This window comes from Oncorhynchus clarkii, chromosome 3, assembly GCF_045791955.1.
Source record: "Oncorhynchus clarkii lewisi isolate Uvic-CL-2024 chromosome 3, UVic_Ocla_1.0, whole genome shotgun sequence".
In the NCBI taxonomy this organism is placed as follows: domain Eukaryota; kingdom Metazoa; phylum Chordata; class Actinopteri; order Salmoniformes; family Salmonidae; genus Oncorhynchus; species Oncorhynchus clarkii.
In genome coordinates this window covers 53,007,202-53,024,847 of record NC_092149.1, presented here as the reverse complement: position 1 = coordinate 53,024,847, position 17,646 = coordinate 53,007,202, and the positions used below count along the sequence as shown (strand labels likewise).

The 17,646-nt window shown below is 38.8% G+C and overlaps 2 protein-coding genes across 3 annotated transcripts; both read left to right on the top strand.

Moving 5' to 3' along the window:
* Window positions 1–646: 646 nt before the first annotated feature.
* LOC139397616 (fibroblast activation protein, alpha) lies at window positions 647–12,898 on the top strand. 2 transcript variants are annotated; one of them, XM_071144197.1, is made up of 27 exons: window positions 647–725; window positions 831–997; window positions 1,225–1,309; window positions 3,534–3,626; window positions 3,764–3,858; window positions 3,953–4,027; window positions 4,115–4,167; window positions 4,258–4,330; window positions 4,948–5,068; window positions 5,171–5,325; window positions 5,515–5,612; window positions 5,736–5,865; window positions 6,048–6,086; window positions 6,183–6,281; window positions 7,202–7,272; window positions 7,387–7,440; window positions 7,689–7,813; window positions 8,323–8,373; window positions 8,495–8,593; window positions 8,977–9,046; window positions 9,144–9,338; window positions 9,596–9,650; window positions 9,769–9,868; window positions 10,004–10,062; window positions 11,235–11,307; window positions 11,529–11,602; window positions 12,032–12,898. In XM_071144197.1, exons 2-27 carry the CDS (start codon window positions 995–997, stop codon window positions 12,137–12,139), a joined length of 2,253 nt encoding a protein of 750 aa, XP_071000298.1. In that variant the 5' UTR covers window positions 647–725; window positions 831–994; the 3' UTR covers window positions 12,140–12,898. The 2 variants fall into 2 exon arrangements, with proteins under 2 accessions (XP_071000298.1, XP_071000297.1); XM_071144196.1 differs by having other exon boundaries at window positions 683–997.
* Window positions 12,899–13,310: 412 nt separating this feature from the next.
* Window positions 13,311–14,532, top strand: LOC139406013 (glucagon-1-like). The gene is made up of 4 exons (XM_071148475.1): window positions 13,311–13,361; window positions 13,525–13,630; window positions 13,742–13,897; window positions 14,281–14,532. The coding sequence occupies exons 2-4, from the start codon at window positions 13,536–13,538 to the stop codon at window positions 14,399–14,401; spliced, it is 372 nt and encodes a 123-aa protein (XP_071004576.1). The 5' UTR covers window positions 13,311–13,361; window positions 13,525–13,535; the 3' UTR covers window positions 14,402–14,532.
* Window positions 14,533–17,646: the final 3,114 nt, after the last annotated feature.

Here is a 17,646-nt window from a genome sequence, read left to right as displayed (position 1 = left end):
CCCTGGGATCCTCTGGTGTTTCCCTGGTTCCTGTGGGACTTTCTCACTACAGTGCACCTGTTGGCACACATGCTCACGTTAGATCTGACATACAGAAGACAGGTGGTGTTTTTTTTGTGATTTTGCTCTGCTGCTGGAAAATAGATGAATAAGTACACATGGCATTAAGATTGTTGGTAAATTCACGTATCACTTTGTCAATGTCACAGGTATGTGTTACCCTGGCTACTGTGATTTGATAGTTCAGGGAGTTATCAAAGAAAATGATATGAGGGTTTGCCTTAGAAATTGTATGCTTATGACTTTTCCCCTTGGTTACTGTTTTCATTGTTTTGTTGAATGTTTATCCTGAATGCATAGCTTTCTGGATATTTCCAAAACACAAATTCCTGCCATGTGTAAAGTATGAGGAGGCAATAAACTGGGGCAGAATCTGCTTTGATGTGTGTTTGCTTTCAATTATTTCTGCATGGTGTGTAGACGATGTACAAATATTTGGACTTTACAGATATACAAATGAATGGTTATTTATCCACAAAATGCACAGAAATCCACAAATTGCAAATGTATTCGATATAATTGCCAGCTTAACGATGTTCACTGATAACAACTCGACGATTTATGATATGCGCTGAATGGAAAAGTCACTTCCTAAATCTTCACAAATTCGGCGCCATCGGAAAGTTATGTGGGCTGTTGACTTGGAGGAGGCATCCCTGTGACTAGTAAGAATTTCCAACTCTTCCTTACGGATGCACCCTGGAGTACAAGGAAGCTAAATTCAACTCGGACGGAGTAACATTGTTTCTTCTCTGCTGCTTATGTTACAGTTTAATCAAGAATCTATACTTTTTGTCTGCGCTATGTCAATTGTTTGACATCCAGAGAGAGTGCGAAGAAGTCGACTGTCACTCCACGTCAGCGAACCGGATTCCTCAGGTTGAGAGCTGCATGTCCACTCCCGGGTGAATGCCGATACATCATCGGTGCTACTATGGTCAGTAAAACGAATGCATTAGAAATACATACAAATGCAAAGTTAACGGTGTTTCTTTAAATGAGAAGTCTTATTAATATGTAATCATATTAATTAGAAAATATGAAAACCGAAGAGATATAGATAGAATGCCAGTGAGTTCTCCTCCAAGACTATAATAGGCTACTTTATAATTCACACAGAACTTTTTGCGACATTTTGTCACCCTCTTCCCTCACCTTTAACAGGGCTGCGGCAAGGTGCTTTGGGCGGTTGTGGGGGCGGCTGTCGTCATCACTTTAATAACTGTCCCCATGGCAATATATCTGAATAGTAAGTTGCTTTATCTTATCATTCATGTATGATTTCAACATTTAATTCAATGAGATATGGTTTCCATTCACTCTGTAAACAATTTGCACACTATGGTGTCCACTGAGTTGACAGTGACTTATGATGACCGTTTTCTGACGAAGGACCCTTCAAATGCACGATTGTGCAACTTCACCAAGTTGAATTAAATCAGTCATCATAAATAACCAACAACACTCAAATTGTCGTGTTATTGTTTCACTGAAACTTCCAATGTGAGCATTAATTTGTCTATTCTAGAATTATGTACATTTCTTGAATCATTACATCCAAAAATGAGATAGGATGAGGGATTATTGAATCACCAACGTGAACATTTCAAATTCAAGTAGGCCCACTATACAATATAGTGATAACCATGTGGCGCCACCAAGTGATTGCTTTTGCCTTTTTGGATGTACAGTTGAAGTCGGAAGTTTACATAAACTTAGGTTGGAGTCATTAAAACTCGTTTTTCAACCACTCCACAAATTAATTGTCAACAAACTATAGTTTTGGCAAGTCAGTTAGGACATCTACTTTGTGCATGACACAAGTCATTTTTCCAACAATTGTTTACAGACAGATTAGTTCACTTATAATTCATTGTGTCACAATTCCAGTGGGTCAGAAGTTTACATACACTAAATTGACTGTGCCTTTAAACAGCTTGGAAAATTCCAGAAAATGATGTCATGGCTTTAGAAGCTTCTGATAGGCTAATTGACATCATTTCAGTCAATTGGAGGTGTACCTGTGGATATATTTCAAGGCATATCTTCAAACTCAGTGCCTCTTTGCTTGGCATCATGGGAAAATCAAAATAAATCAGCCAAGACCTCAGAAAAAAATGTGTAGACCTCCACAAGTCTGATTCATCCTTGGGAGCAATTTCCAAATGCCTGAAGGTACCACGTTCATCTGTACAAACAATAGTACGCAAGTATAAACACCATGCGACCACACAGCCATCATACTGCTCAGGAAGGAGACACGTTCTGTCTCCTAGAGATGAACGTACTTTGGTGCGAAAAGTGCAAATCAATCCCAGAACAACAACAAAGAACCCTGTGAAGATGCTGGAGGAAACAGGTACAAAAGTATCTATATCCACAGTAAAACGAGTCCTATATCAACATAACCTTGAAAGGCCGCTCAGCAAGGAAGAAGCCACAGCTCCAAAACAGCCATGAAAAAGCCAGACTACGGTTTGCAACTGCACATGGAGACAAATATCGTACTTTTTGGAGAAATGTCCTCTGGTCTGAAGAAACAAAAATAGAACTTTGGTCATAATGGCCATTGTTATGTTTGGAAGAAAAAGGGGGAGGCTTGCAAGCCGAAGAACACCATCCCAACCGTGAAGCACAGGGGTGGCAGCATCATGTTGTGGGGGTGCTTTGCTGCATGAGGGACTGGTGCACTTCACAAAATAGATGGCATCATGAGGCAGGAAAATTATGTGGATATATTGAAGCAACATCTCAAGACATCAGTCAGGAAGTTAAAGCTTGGTCGCAAATGGGTCTTCCTAATGGACAATGACTCCAAGCATACTTCCAAAGTTGTGGCAAAATGTCTTAAGGACAACAAAGTTGTTGGAGTGGCCATCACAAAGCCCTGACCTCCATTCCATAGAAAATTTGTGGACAGAACTGAAAAAGCTTGTGCGAGTAAGGAGGCCTACAAACCTGACCCAGTTACACCAGCTCTGTCAGGAGGATTGGGCCAAAATTCACCCAACTTATTGTTGGAAGCTTGTGGAAGGCTACCCGAAACGTTTGACCCAAGTTAAACAATTTAAAGACAATGCTACCAAATACTAATTGAGTGTATGTAAACTTCTGACCCACTGGGAATGTGATGAAAGAAATAAAAGCTGAAATAAATAATTATCTTTACAATTATTCTGACATTTCACATTCTTAAAATAAAGTGGTGATCCTAACTGACCTAAGAGAGGAAGTTTTTACTAGGAACAAATGTCAGGAATGATTTAAAACGGAGTTTAAATGTATTTGGCTAAGGTGTATGTAAACTTCCGACTTCAACTGTAGTAGTGTACAATTTTCAAGGATTTATTGAAGATATCCACTTTCGTGGAAAGTACTAGCATATTGTTTGATTATCAACAAACCAATATTTGCAGTTGTTAATTCAAGTAAAATGCATCTGTTACTAATTCAAGTACATGTTCATGTTTCAGGAGAGGACGGAGGCTCCAAGAGGCCTTTTAGCCTGGCAGATTATTTCAATGACACAATTAGGTATAAAATATATAATTTGCGGTGGATATCAGGTATTGCATTGTTTTGTTTATTCAATTGCTTCCAAAAGTGTATGCATGCATTCCTTGTCATTATCTGTTTTGATTTTAAAGTGACTGCGTTTTGATCGTGTCTCACAAAGTTACATTTCGGTCTCATTCTCCTATAGATAACGAATACGTGCATAAGACGAGACAAGGCAACATTATGCTTCACAATGCTGAAACAGGGGATTTCTTTGAATATATAAGCAACAACACATTTGTAAGATATTTTTCATGCAAAGAGCATTTTAATCACCCGTAGTTTCTATCAAAGCAAATATTGACATTTTATATTTAACATTTTTATGTCATAGGAACAAGTGTATGCCACAGACTATATTATTTCTGCTGATCGGAAATACATCTGCTTTGAGAGCAACTACTCCAAGGTAATATATTGAATGATTGTTTATAGTTTGATCATGTGGTGTCTTTTTTAATACACAACACTGATTTACTGTATCGTGTGTTTACAGCAATGGAGACATTCATTCACAGCCTCTTACTCCATCTATGATTATGACAGTTCGTAAGTATATCTCTGTTTTCCCAGTGAAAGTGCCAGACTCAACTACTCCTCTATCACTAAAGACCTGATGTTTCCATCTCTTTCTCCCAGAACATTTCTCAAGTCTGTCAACATTCCACAAGTTGTGCAATACTTTGCCTGGGCACCAACAGGAAACAAACTGGTGAGTGATTAAAAACCAGTCTGATACACTATCTAGGGAGGTATGTCCCAAATGGCACCCTATTCCCTATTTAGTGCACTGCTGTTGACCAGGGCCCATAGGGAAGTAGTGTACTATGTAGGGAATAGGGTACCATTTGGGATGCAAACAGGGTGTTCAAAGGCATGTGTATACACTATAAAATACAAATTCAAGTCTATCCATGGACAACATCTAACAAGATCAGAACAATAAATCAGACTATAACTTAAAAAAAACCAACATTTGCTACCTGACTAAGAGTTCTCTGAGGCCCTTGGTAATTATAACAAGTGTATAATGAGAAAAGAGGCTGGAGAGCATTTTATGTCATTGCTATTGCATCGTTCATCTGCTCGCTAGTATCCTGCTAGTTTTTGCTAACTGCTGGCACCATAATTAGCTCTCTCTCCCATGGCGAGTATGGGCGTCGGCCCAGAGAGATGCAGAACACAGTGGGATTAGCTGCTGCACCAACCAAAAGAATCTGGAATAGGATGCCAGGGAATAAAACCACTGTAGAGAAAGTAGGCTGACTCTAGTATAAACTAAAGTCAATGGAATGCTGACATTAACTTGACTGCTGATCTCTCTGCCAGGCTTACGTCTGGAATTACAACATTTATTTGAAACCCAACGCCACTGCTGAAGCCATACAAGTGACCCATAATGGAAAAGAGAATCAGATTCTTAACGGTGCCCCTGACTGGGTATATGAGGGTGGGTATTAAGTAACATTGACCAATTTTAGGGGGAAGGGATGAGGTGGATTTCATCACACACAAGGCTTTTGGGTAACTTGATTCCTTCCCCTTTTTTCAGAGGAGGTTTTCTCATCGAACGAGGCAATATGGTGGTCACCAACTGGAAAGTATCTGGCTTATGCTGAGTTTAATGACACAGGGGTCCACACGATCGAGTACTCTTTGTATGGAAATGGACAATACCCCAGTACAGTGGTTGTCCCATACCCCAAGGTGGGATGTTGTAATATGTGCCGGTAATATGTGTCATAAGAATGAGAGACATACCACAGATAGCACCTAATAGGTCAATATACCATGATTATACACACAGTATGTGAATTATATGTAATGTACCCTTAAAAAATGCTCATTATTAGTGCAGATATCAAGTTTTTGTTATGCATGTTATCTCCTATCAAGGCTGGCTCAACTAATCCTAAGGCAAAGCTGTTTGTAGTGGACACAATAAATCCATCAAGACGGACACAGGTGGTGGTGCCAGATTCCATTGGTGCAGGGTACAGTATAATATCATACTTTAATATACATTTGTAGTGGTTTAAATAGTCAAGGCTAGTCAATATCAATCACATGTAAAAAGGGTGATATAAACCTGTCACTTTGTGTTGTTTTTCTCCCAGTGATCACTATTTGAGTTCAGTCACTTGGGTGACGGATGAGCGCATCGCTGTTCAGTGGACCAAGAGGAAGCAGAACCATGTCCTTTTACAGATCTATGACTTTGACGGAAACAACTGGAATAAGAACCAGGTACTTGTCACCTCACCTCAGACTCTGTGGGTGAGCTCATTGGTAGACAACAACACTCAGTGAACAGAGGATCATGTGTTTTTCGACATTAACAACAGGAATGTTACTGTGTGAAGCATTCTGTAACTGTAAAGGCCTAAAAGGAATAAATGTAATTAAAAATATATATTTTTTTCTTTTAGAAATATGAACAAATTAGCAAGACGGGTTGGGTTGGCCAAGTAAGTTCACATACTGTATAATGAAAGGAACATGTGAACTAAATCTAGGTGCTGAAATATTTTGTTTTCTAATAATAAATTATTTCAACTTTCCAGTATGTTCCTCTCCAACCTATGTTTGCAGAGGATCATATCAGTTTCTACAAAGTGATGAGTGACACATACGGTTATAAGCACCTTCACCGAGTGAAAGATGTAGGTATTTTATTCCTCAAGGTGATTGTTTCATCAAAATCAAAAAGTTCAAATCACATTTGATTTGTCACATACACATGGTTAGCAGATGTTAATGCGAGTGTAGCGAAATGCTTGTGCTTCTAGTTCCGACAATGCAGTAATAACCAACGAGTAATCTAACCTAACAATTCCACAACTACTACCTTATACACACAAGTGTAAAGGGATAAAGAATATGTACATAAAGATATATGAATGAGTGATGGTACAGAACGGCATAGGCAAGATGCAGTAGATGGTATAGAGTACAGTATATACATATGAGATGAGTAATGTAGGGTATATAAACATAAAGTGGCATAGTTTAAAGTGGCTAGTGATACATGTATTACATAAAGATGGCAAGATGCAGTAGATGATATAGAGTACAGTATATAGATATACATATGAGATGAGTAATGTAGGGTATGTAAACATTATATTAAGTGGCATTGTTTAAAGTGGCTAGTGATACATTTTTACATCAATTTCCATTATTAAAGTGGCTGGAGTTGAGTCAGTATGTTGGCAGCAGCCACTCAATGTTAGCGGTGGCTGTTTAACAGTCTGATGGCCTTGAGATAAAAGCTGTTTTTCAGTCTCTCTGGTCCCTGCTTTGATGCACCTGTACTGACCTTGCCTTCTGGATGATAGTGGGGTGAACAGGCAGTGGCTCTGTTGGTTGTTGTCCTTGATGATCTTTATGGCCCTCCTGTGACATCGGGTGGTGTAGGTGTCCTTGGAGGGCAGGTAGTTTGCCCCCGGTGATGCGTTGTGCAGAGGATTTGCTTTATGCAGAGGATACACGTGGTGTATACAGTACAATAAAATGCTTACTTGCATGTAAATGTTAGCAATATCAGAATGCAGTACCTATGAAAGTGCATATCATTCCAAAGGGCAAGGCAACACCCATTACCTCAGGCAAGTGGGAGGTCATCTACATTTCAAAACTCACCAAAGACGCTATGTAAGTACAGATCCACAAGACGTGGGTATGTAAGAACTAGAGAAGTATCATTATAAACTATGCCATGTGTGTTGCTCCTTCAGAATGCTTCTTCACATCGTTTCATTTTCACAGATACTATGTAAGTAATGAGTACCAAGGAAAGCCTGGACAGAGAAATCTATACAAGTAAGAAATACATTTCATTTCATTCGATAACAGAATAGAGTACATTTAGTATTTATCTATCACTATGACCACATTGTTTTTGATGCGTTTCTCATGATCCCCATAGATATTTCAGTGGTTTCCCTAAATTCTCAATCATTCTGAATACAAAATAAACCATAAAAGTATGTTCAATTGCTACCATAAATATTTTCGTTATTCAGACAGCAATGTTAACTCGTATGAACCTGTATTTGTTTGTTTGTCAGGGTTGTGATCGGAAGCAGCCACTCTGCTCCCCAGTGCCTCACCTGTGGCCTGTATAAGGACAGGTGTCAGTACAACTCAGCCTACTTCAGCTACGATGCCTCCTACTACCGCATGGACTGCTATGGTCAGTTACCCCATTTCCCATTCACATCCTGAGCACTAAACCATTCGTGATCAATGCTAAAAAAAAATATAACTGGGGTGCGGAGTATAAGTAAGTGATACAGGAAGTGTCCCAAATTACACTTTTTTTTTTTCTTTTTTTTCAATTGAACCTTTATTTAACTAGGCAAGTTGGTTAAGAACTAATTCTTATTTACAATGACAGCCTACCAAAAGTCAAAAGGCCTCCTGCGGGGATGGGGGCTGGGATTAAAAATAAAAATAAATGAAATAAAAATATAGGACAAAACACACATCACGACAAGAGAGACAACACAACACCACATAATTCCCTATGTAGTGCACTACTTTTGACCAGGGCCCATAGGGAATAAGGTGCCATTTGGGATGAAGCCGCAGACTCAGTTCTGACCTCTGACCTTTAGGTCAGCTAGTACATGAGGTTATGTGGTGAACAATTAGCCTACGTGATGTCATACTGTATTGTGTGTGCTGATTGTTTCTTTACAGGACCGGGAACACCATTGTTCACACTCATGGACAATAGAGGCTCAGGTAAAGGTATGCAAAAAAGTACCAGTACTTTGAAGATACTCTTTGTAACTCAGCAATATACAGGTTCATGAATCTTTATCGTAAACGGGGAACTTCTGATTCAATTGATGAAGTTGTTTTGTTTTAGAGCTCCTGGTTCTTCGTGACAACAAAGAACTTGAAGAAATGCTAAAAGAATTCCAAATGCCAACCATGCAGCGCGGGACCCTGAGGGTAGCAGGATTTGGTGAGTGATAGTTTTAGAGACTGGTGGATCCAATCAAATCATGCCATGCAAAATCAAATGTACAGATGTAGGATCTTAATGTAAGCCAGTTTGCTACAGTACATCAGAAAAATGATCCTGTAGCAACAGGAAATTTGAAATATTATTTGGATTAGAATTAATGGACATTTGTGTAGGCGTTGATACATTTTTTGTAATGGAATATCAAGTCTGAAATTTCAAAGTGTAAATTGCAAACTTCACGAGTCTTTTTAAACCTCAAATACACTACAAGTTTGAAATGTATTACAGTGGAGGAATGTTCTCCTGCAACAGGGTGAACAAATTAAGATCCTACATCTATATTTCTAATGGCCTCATGTTTCACTACCTTTTGCAAACAGATCTATGGTATCAGATGATGTTACCCCCCAATTTCCAAAAGAACAAAAAGTACCCTCTTCTAATTGATGTGTAAGTATACAGGCCTAAGTATCTTTAAAGAGGATTTGCAGAGAATGAATTAGCCCAGCTGTGATGGTGTCAAGTTAAATACTTATATCCCTTACAGATATGGAGGCCCCTGTAGTCAGAAGGCAGATTATCGCTACAGACTAAACTGGGCTTCGTACCTCTCCAGTACAGAGGGGATCATAGTGGCCAGTTTCGATGGAAGGGGAAGCGGTTACCAAGGTGACGAAATAATGCACTCTATCTACCAACGTCTTGGAACGTTTGAAGTGGAAGATCAAATAACAGCCACAAGGTAAATTGCCATTGAAGTACAGAGACCTCAGTGTGTAAAGTCTAACATCTGTTTAACAATATGTAAAGTAAATAAATAATAATAATAAATACAAGAGGTAATGTATTCATATCTGATCATTAATGTGAAATGGGAGTATCCTAAAGTATGCTATCTGTTGCTCTTGAAAAATGTCTCATCAATTGAATCTGCTCAACACTTTTAATGACATATAGCTAGAGCAGATCAAATAAAGATCTATATTTTTTTGTCACTAGAAAATTTATTGACATGGGCTTTATAGACAAAGAACGAATAGCCATATGGGGTTGGGTAAGTTGGACATTCTCTTTGATTTTGACAATATTTCTTATAAATCTGTTGTTGTAAATACACAGTATTTGTTGAATTAAACTTGAATTGATTTGGTTTGAAATAATCGTTTTTTCAGTCATATGGTGGCTATGTCACGTCGATGGCTTTGGGTGCTGGAAGTGGAGTTTTCAAGTGTGGAATTGCAGTTGCCCCAGTAGCTAAGTGGGAATATTATGGTATGTATCAGTGCATATAAATCGTAGAAAGGGTCAAATAGTGAGAACACAGATTTAGTCATGCATAAACTTCAAAAGCCAGTGTTTCTTTCATCCAATATGAGTTCAGTCTCTATCTGGATATTCCTTTTCCAGACTCGGTGTATACTGAACGCTATATGAGTAAACCTGAGGAGAATGCTGACTCTTACAAGGTAAAGACCATAGAAATAGAATGAATAGAACATCCATCCCCATTCAAGTCAGTGATGACATAATGGGTGGACTGGCAGCCATTTTGAGTGTACCCATGCCTAGGTAAAAAATATACAGGTTAAGACAATGTCGTCACAAATCTGGGACCATCTTTGTTGCTAACTACCAACGCCGTTACTGATTAGCATAGCAACCCATTGTTGCAAAGAGTTACGAGACATTAGGATCCCGTTGTCTTAACCTTTGTCATCTTCAACCTAGACGAATGCTAGGTTAAACACATACAGTTTAAGACAAGAGATTTCGAATATCCCATAACTCTTTGTGCCACTAGTCAACAAGGGACCAGCTTCCACATTCAGAATGACTGGGAGTGAATGGTAGCAGCACAGAAAGTTCACCACCAAAAAAAAGAAAAATTAATAAAATCGTAGTGAATTTCAGCTAACTACTCAGTGAACACAATCATAACTGCCTTTCTGTCATTCTAGTAGTTTAGACATTAAACAATTATCTACAGCCACTTTATTACTAGATTTTCCAACCACTGGTCAGATTTTCGATGGTAATCCTGTAGAATCCAGCAATTGCGCTGGTCCCATTCATTTGTTTATTTTCAAACGCTTCCGCCTGAAATTATTATGCTGTTTTAACCTTCCCATCTTCAACCTAGACCCATGCAGGAAGTGTAACCTTCAATTTGTGCTGTGATTTGTTGAGTCACAACAATTAGCATCATTTGAATGCACATTGTGCTTTACCATGGCAATCCATGGCAATCTACGGTTCCAGCATTGCGAACCGTAGGTCAGTATTTTTTTTACACTTGGGGTCAATGGGAAAGAATGTTTGTTTTCCCCAATTAGTGGGCGTCGTCGAGGGGAATTCCTTTTTTAACTATGTGAATATCAGTTGATAGAACATTCCAAATTACCATGGAAATTATTAGCTCACAATACCAGGCAGCCATTGCAAGTGTACCCATGAGTTTACCAGTCAAATTGCCAGGTTAGAGCTTCCAAGCCCGTTCTATTCATTCTATATCTATGGTAAAGACATCAGACACATCAAAAAGCATGGTCCCTCTTTCATTGGAAAGTCGTCACATAATCTGTTGTACTGTATGTCAGCTGTAACTGTGTCCACACACAAACAACTTTCTATTCCACAGAATTCCACAGTAACAAGTCGAGCAAAGAATTTCAAATCAGCGGACTATCTCCTGGTTCATGGGACAGCTGATGGTATGTGTTTCTGTTTCAGTGAAATACTGTGTGCTACATTCTAAACAACCACACACTCATACGCGATGTTGTATTCCCAATGTGTAATGTATAGAATACAGTATTCAGTATAGCCATTAAGAGAGGCTCCTGATCTTGTGCAAAATCATTGATCGTATTTTCACAGATGCATATGCCTTCTTGTTCAATCAGGTATTACAAACAGTTTGTTTTTCCTGTAGACAATGTTCACTTCCAGCAATCTGCACAGATCTCCAAAGCCCTGGTTGTCCAGCAAGTTGACTTTGAGGCGATGGTAAATGTTGGTTTTGGGGAGGACGACCTGAGAGGGGTGGTGGGGGTGACGTGTTGCAATTGGAGTCTGACAGAGGAGTGTCTTATACTCTTCATCGGTTCTGATCTACAGTATGCCTATTTTTGATAAAGCCCTTATTTGATAGTCCCAGGGCTAAGTACAGTACGTGCAAGAATATTTTGGAGAGTAAGTACTGTTACAACTTTAATTACACAAATTGTACTGTCTATAAGACATTTTAGATGTCCTTCACTAGCTTATCGGCATCTATAATATAATTATATGATATATGACCTCTATGTGACCTGTCTATAATCTATATCTAGCCTCTGCTACAGACTTTCACCTGCGAGCGAGGCCTGGAGTCTAACCTATGTCGAGCACCTTATCTAGAATAATAGTAAATGTGTGTTTTTGGATTCTTTTCAGTGGTACACTGACAGGGATCACGGACTTGGAGGACCTGCCTACCATCACCTCTACACCCACATGAGTCAATTTTTACAGAAATGTCTGGTCAAACCCAAGTCGATCTAATAACCCCTTACTAAGTTCGATGCCTTTTCATTGTATCAGTAAGACAGCATTTATATAGTACATTGCTACAATAAAAATGTTGACCGTTTTTCTTTATTGATGATATTCTGGACAGAGGATTCCATGCTATTGAAGTCTGTATTTTTTAAATAAGTTATATACTGTAATTAATATGCTTGTAATGACTATTTGTGTTTGATATGAAATGATTGTGCTGATCATAGAAAAAAATGTGACCATTGAATTCACCACTACGTACTCAAAGCCATTGCATGTAGGTATAATGGTATTTTATGTCAATGACTTCAGTGATATTGGTTGAAATTGTTACTGCACTGAATGTGTTGTGTAATGTTCAAATCTTGTTTGTATTTGACGTTGTCTGTGAGATGTAATTGTATGTGGAATTTAAATATGGTTATAACCATGTTCTCGTTTGAAAATGTTGACAAAGACTGTTCATTGTCCTTACATGTGTTCAAAAGGAACAAATCTTAGCGAGAGATATGAAGCTAAACCATATATTGACAGACATTTTGGAATTCATTATTATCTTTCTAGCATGTTTGATACACTTCTGTATCCTGTTTATTCTGTAGAAAAAAGGGACAATTATGTATATGTATGATTATTAGACATTTGTGAACAGATCTTATGGTATATTATTGTTCAGTCTGGACATCTTATTGATACAGACTGTGTGTTTTGCATATTATCACAAGAGTATTAAACAAATAAACAACTGAATATAAAACTGGAGAACATTGTATTTGTGCCTTAGTCACCTAAGAAGCAGACAAGTCACTAAATTCTACTTAGGGATAATATGCTGGAAAGACATGTTTTACAGTTTAGCTCCATATTCTGTTCATAGTATTTGGATTTGTTGGACAGGATTTGTTGGACAGGATGAAATCATGTTTGATTTCGACACCTAAGTGACAGCTTTTAACTCTGGATATTTCCACGTCTCCTTTTAAACAAATATGGACTGCAAATCTATCCAGTGCATTGAGTCGAGTTCTGACTAATGGATTGAGAGTAACAAACGGGCTAGTGCGTCTGTGAGGAAGGTGCCACCTGAGTAAACAGTCATTCATCTCAACTATATAAAGGCTGGCCAGACCTAGAAGGGACCATGAAGCAACTCCAGGGAACCAGAGAGAGAGAAGCCAGAAGACATCGACCAACATTTCTCACACACTCAACAGAGGGAATACAGGTGAGCAGCACCAAACCCCCTAATACTCCTTTTCGACCACTGAAAATGTATTATTTCTCATCAGGAATTTTCTCTGAATTATATTATCTCCTATTTTGATGCTGTTTGGCTGAAATTGCTGACATTTGAAACAGCGTGTCCTCTCTTCTCTGCTAATATCTAGGAGGTCAAAAGATGAAAAGCACCCACTCTTTCGCTGGACTTCTGCTCTTGATCATTGTTCAGAGCAGCTGGCAGATCCCGCAGGAGAGCACAGAGGACAACTCTAGGTAAGAGCCTCGAACTCGGAGCAACTTCTGAACTCTGCACCATTCAGATTGAGGCTTTCTCTCTCTCTGTGAATCATCATCCTATAACTGCTGACTTGTCTGTTTTTCCAGCCTGTTGACAGAGGACTCCATGTTCAGTGAGCCAAGGGAGCTTTCAAACATGAAGAGACATTCAGAGGGAACCTTCTCTAACGACTACAGTAAATATCTTGAGTCGAGACGAGCACAAGACTTTGTCCAGTGGCTAATGAACTCCAAGAGAAGTGGGTGAGTGTCTTTTTCTTCTTCCTCTGCTGCGTGTCGGTCTTCCTCATTCCATTTCACAATCTAGTGGATCATCTTCCAGTATGAGACTTAAACTGAAACTGTATGAATGCAGTAGTTGTAATAAGAGAAATGGCTTGTGAAATGTCAAACGCTTTTTGCTGCCCTGTAACCAAAGATAAGCTTCTGCTACACTTTATGACATACTGCCGATATTTACTGCATGTTGGGGATTATCTTGGTTGTATATGGTTTTAAGTTACAGTTCAGTAAAATCGTACTACATCAGCTTAACAATGCACCGTGAATCAATTCGCTTATTCCTCATATTATCAATTCTAAATAGTTATTATCAAACACTGTAAAATCTCTCCATGTGTTTTCAGTGGTCCCATCAAACGGCATGCAGAGGGTACCTACACCAGCGACGTGAGCTCCTACCTGCAGGACCAGGCAGCCAAGGAGTTTGTGTCCTGGCTGAAGAATGGCCGAGGCAGACGAGAATAGGGCTGCTCTGCTTAGCCACAGAGTCCCCAGTGTCTTATGTCCCTGCAGTCAAGAGAGAATGCAACTCATCCAGAATGACCCCCTTGTTCCATGTCATGTTTTATAACCTGCACCGTCCTCTGGTCATGCTAATAAATCCCCTGACAAGAAATGCTGTTGTCTGTCAATTGCTAATGTTTTGGTTGTTAACAGAGAACGGTGACAATGTATTATCTAAATGCTTCACTCTGTACTTAAACATCAGTGGTAAGATTTTCGAGGTGATACAAAAGGAGAGGAATAAGATATTATGGTTAAAGGGTAGCCTAAGAATGAGATGTTCTTTCACTCTCCTAAAAATAACAGGTGCAAAATGTTGGTAAAACTGGCCCAAAATCTGTCATCTGTACCTTGCTAATTTTTGGTAGAAACATTTTAAAGGTCCAACGCAACCATTTCTAGCTCAATACCAAATTGTTTCTGGCTAACAATTAAGCGCCTTACTGTGAGTGTTTTCATTTAAAATTGTCAAAAAGAAACAAAAATAGCTTTTTTAGCAAAGAGCAAGAATTTTGATAGGATTGTCTGGTAGTGGTCTGAGTGAGGGGGAAACTGTAAACCAGCTGTTATTGGCAGAGAGGTTTATAACTATCTTTCTTATTGGTATATTAACAAATTTACCACCTGGTGACATGTCACCAGGCAGGCCAAAACTCGGGCTGAAATTTCAGGCAGTCTTTTCAAACAACTTCTAACACAAAAAGGAGAAGCTGGTAGCCTAGTGGTTAGAGCGCTGGGCCAGTAACCGAAAGTTTGCTGGATCGAATTCCGGAGCTGACAAGGTAAAAATCTGTAATTCTGCCCCTGAACAAGGCAGTTAACCCACTGTTCCCCGGTAGGCTGTCATTGTAAATAAGAATTTGTTCTTAACTGACTTGCCTAGTTAAATAATGTTTAAAATGGACAATTTCACAATATTATTCCAACATCATAGTGTGGATATATACACTGAGTATACAAAACATTAAGAATACCTGCTCTTTCCATGATATAGACTGACCAGGTGAATCCAGTTGAAAGCTATGATCCCTTATTGATGTCACTTGTTAAATCCACTTCAATCAGTGTAGATGAAGGGGAGGAGACAGGTTAAAGAAGGATTTTTAAGATTTGAGAAAATTGAGACATGGATTGTGTATGTGTGTCATTCAGAGAGTGAATGGGCAAGACAAACTATTTAGGTGCCATTGAACAGGGTATGGTAGTAGGTGCCAGGCGCACCGGTTTGTGTCAAGAACTGCAATGCTGCTGGGATTTTCACGCTCAACATTTCCTGTGTTAATCATTAATGGTCCACCACACAAAGGACATCCAGCCAACTTGACACAACTGTGGGAAGCATTGAAGTCAACATGGGCCAGCATTCCCGTTGATCACTTTCGACACCTTGTCGAGAGAGATGGATTATAAAATGAACCCATAAACAAAAATTAAGTGGAAACATAATCCTTACTTTTATAATATATTTAATTGTATTATTTATAAGTAACACTTCAAGGACATCATGTTCAAGTAGAGACCCTGTGTTCACGGAGGTGGAACCCAAATCAATCAGCCTTGAGGCCAGCCGTATCACCAAGAGGAAAACACACCCAGGGATTTCAATCAGGTAATGGAAAGACGTGCTGTCACATCTGCTAATTTAGCGTCATAACACGTTTTACCGATGTTGCACCGACAGCAAGGACACTTGAGGAAACCAATAGACAATACTATGTCAATGACAGCCTGGCAGAGATCAGTGGTCAATCAGGCGTCACTTCCTGGGTGTTCCTGGCATGGAAACAAACTAGTCACATGAGCCAGATATATGTCATGCTTTGGGATGCTATACCTTTCTAAGCTGTCAGCTAGTGCATCAAAAAGCATCTGTTAATTTTTTTTTAAAAGCCTGCCCGCTCAATTCTATTTATATTCCAAATCTCTAAGGGTCATACTGGGCATTTGTCGTAATCAAAATTTGCGGGTTCTTTTGTTGTTGAATTTAGAAAAGCTAAGTAAGTCACTTCTGTAGATGAGGATAACGTTGTGTTCTGTATAGTATGTTCAAGTGAAGTCATATTGTATTACCTCCAGGCAAATTGAGTTCCTGCACTGAATGGCTTCAGCATGTGCACTTCATTATCCAACCTCGTTATCCAACCTCGTGCTCACAAGGCAGATGTGGCTGTGAGTGTAGCGGAAGACTCAGTTGAGCGGATTGCTGTCAAACACTCTCACCTACAGTGTAAGTGACCTGACCTCGTGTATACGGTTGACTGGTCAACTCAAAGTAGACCCTCACTGCCTCACGCCTTGGCTTTCTCATAAGTCAAAGTTTACAAAGTGAATCTAGAAACTCTCTCAAAATGAGAATTAAGGTTATTTTTTGGGGGGCATTTGTTGAAGTGTCAAGCCCATATCAGACACGCCAAACAGCATGCAGTAGTATTGATGGGGAAAAGAAACATGTTCAAATACATGTATTACATTTGAGGTTTATAGTTTCATAGTAAATGTACATATACAAGATACATCATAAACAGTAATACATCAGCTCTAAAGACCAATAACAACTTAGAAGCAGAAACAACATCATGTTTTCCAGTGCCATGTTTCCTTACAATGATTTAGGTCACAAACAAAACTGATTGAGTGACTATTTAAACAAATTCATTCCCGAGCTAAGTAAAAATGAGTAACGAGTAGTACTAGAAATGTTCAACAAGAGCTTTTAAAATATTTTGCAGATACTGATACTTTAAAATGAAGCAACGGGTATGTATTATAGACAAATAGGCATGGCGTATTTTATGTGAACAAATACATTTTTTTGTTATTGTAAAAAGGAAATAGTTTCAAAAATGTTATAACAATAAATATACTATACATTTTCCCCTTCTAGAAAAAGTGCTATTGCAATTGTTTCTATAGCCATGTATGTCTCCCTTTAGCAGACGCCTTTAAGTATTAGTTGAGCTTCATCTTTAGTTATTGAATGGACAATCATTCCTGGACACACACAATGGCCCATGACAAACAACAAGCGTAAAACACAAGCATGTACTTTGCAGCTTGAAAAATATTGATATAATGCAATAACTGCAACTATTTCAACTTTGGCAGTAGGACTATGAAAACAAATATTTTGATTTCAACTAAAGCCAGGATTTTATTTTCTTCTTTGTTTCAATACTATCTATTGATATGCATAACAGTATTCTACA

Excerpts from the sequence above, each read along its gene's own strand:
- LOC139397616 (XM_071144197.1), top strand. Across the intron at positions 7,273-7,386 it reads AAACTCACCAAAGACGCTAT|ATACTATGTAAGTAATGAGT; the intron begins GTAAGTACAGAT and ends TCATTTTCACAG. Across the intron at positions 9,339-9,595 it reads GATCAAATAACAGCCACAAG|AAAATTTATTGACATGGGCT; the intron begins GTAAATTGCCAT and ends TTTTGTCACTAG.
- LOC139406013 (XM_071148475.1), top strand. The coding sequence starts at position 13,536 with ATGAAAAGCACCCACTCTTTCGCTGGACTTCTGCTCTTGATCATTGTT. Across the intron at positions 13,631-13,741 it reads AGCACAGAGGACAACTCTAG|CCTGTTGACAGAGGACTCCA; the intron begins GTAAGAGCCTCG and ends CTGTTTTTCCAG. Across the intron at positions 13,898-14,280 it reads ATGAACTCCAAGAGAAGTGG|TGGTCCCATCAAACGGCATG; the intron begins GTGAGTGTCTTT and ends ATGTGTTTTCAG.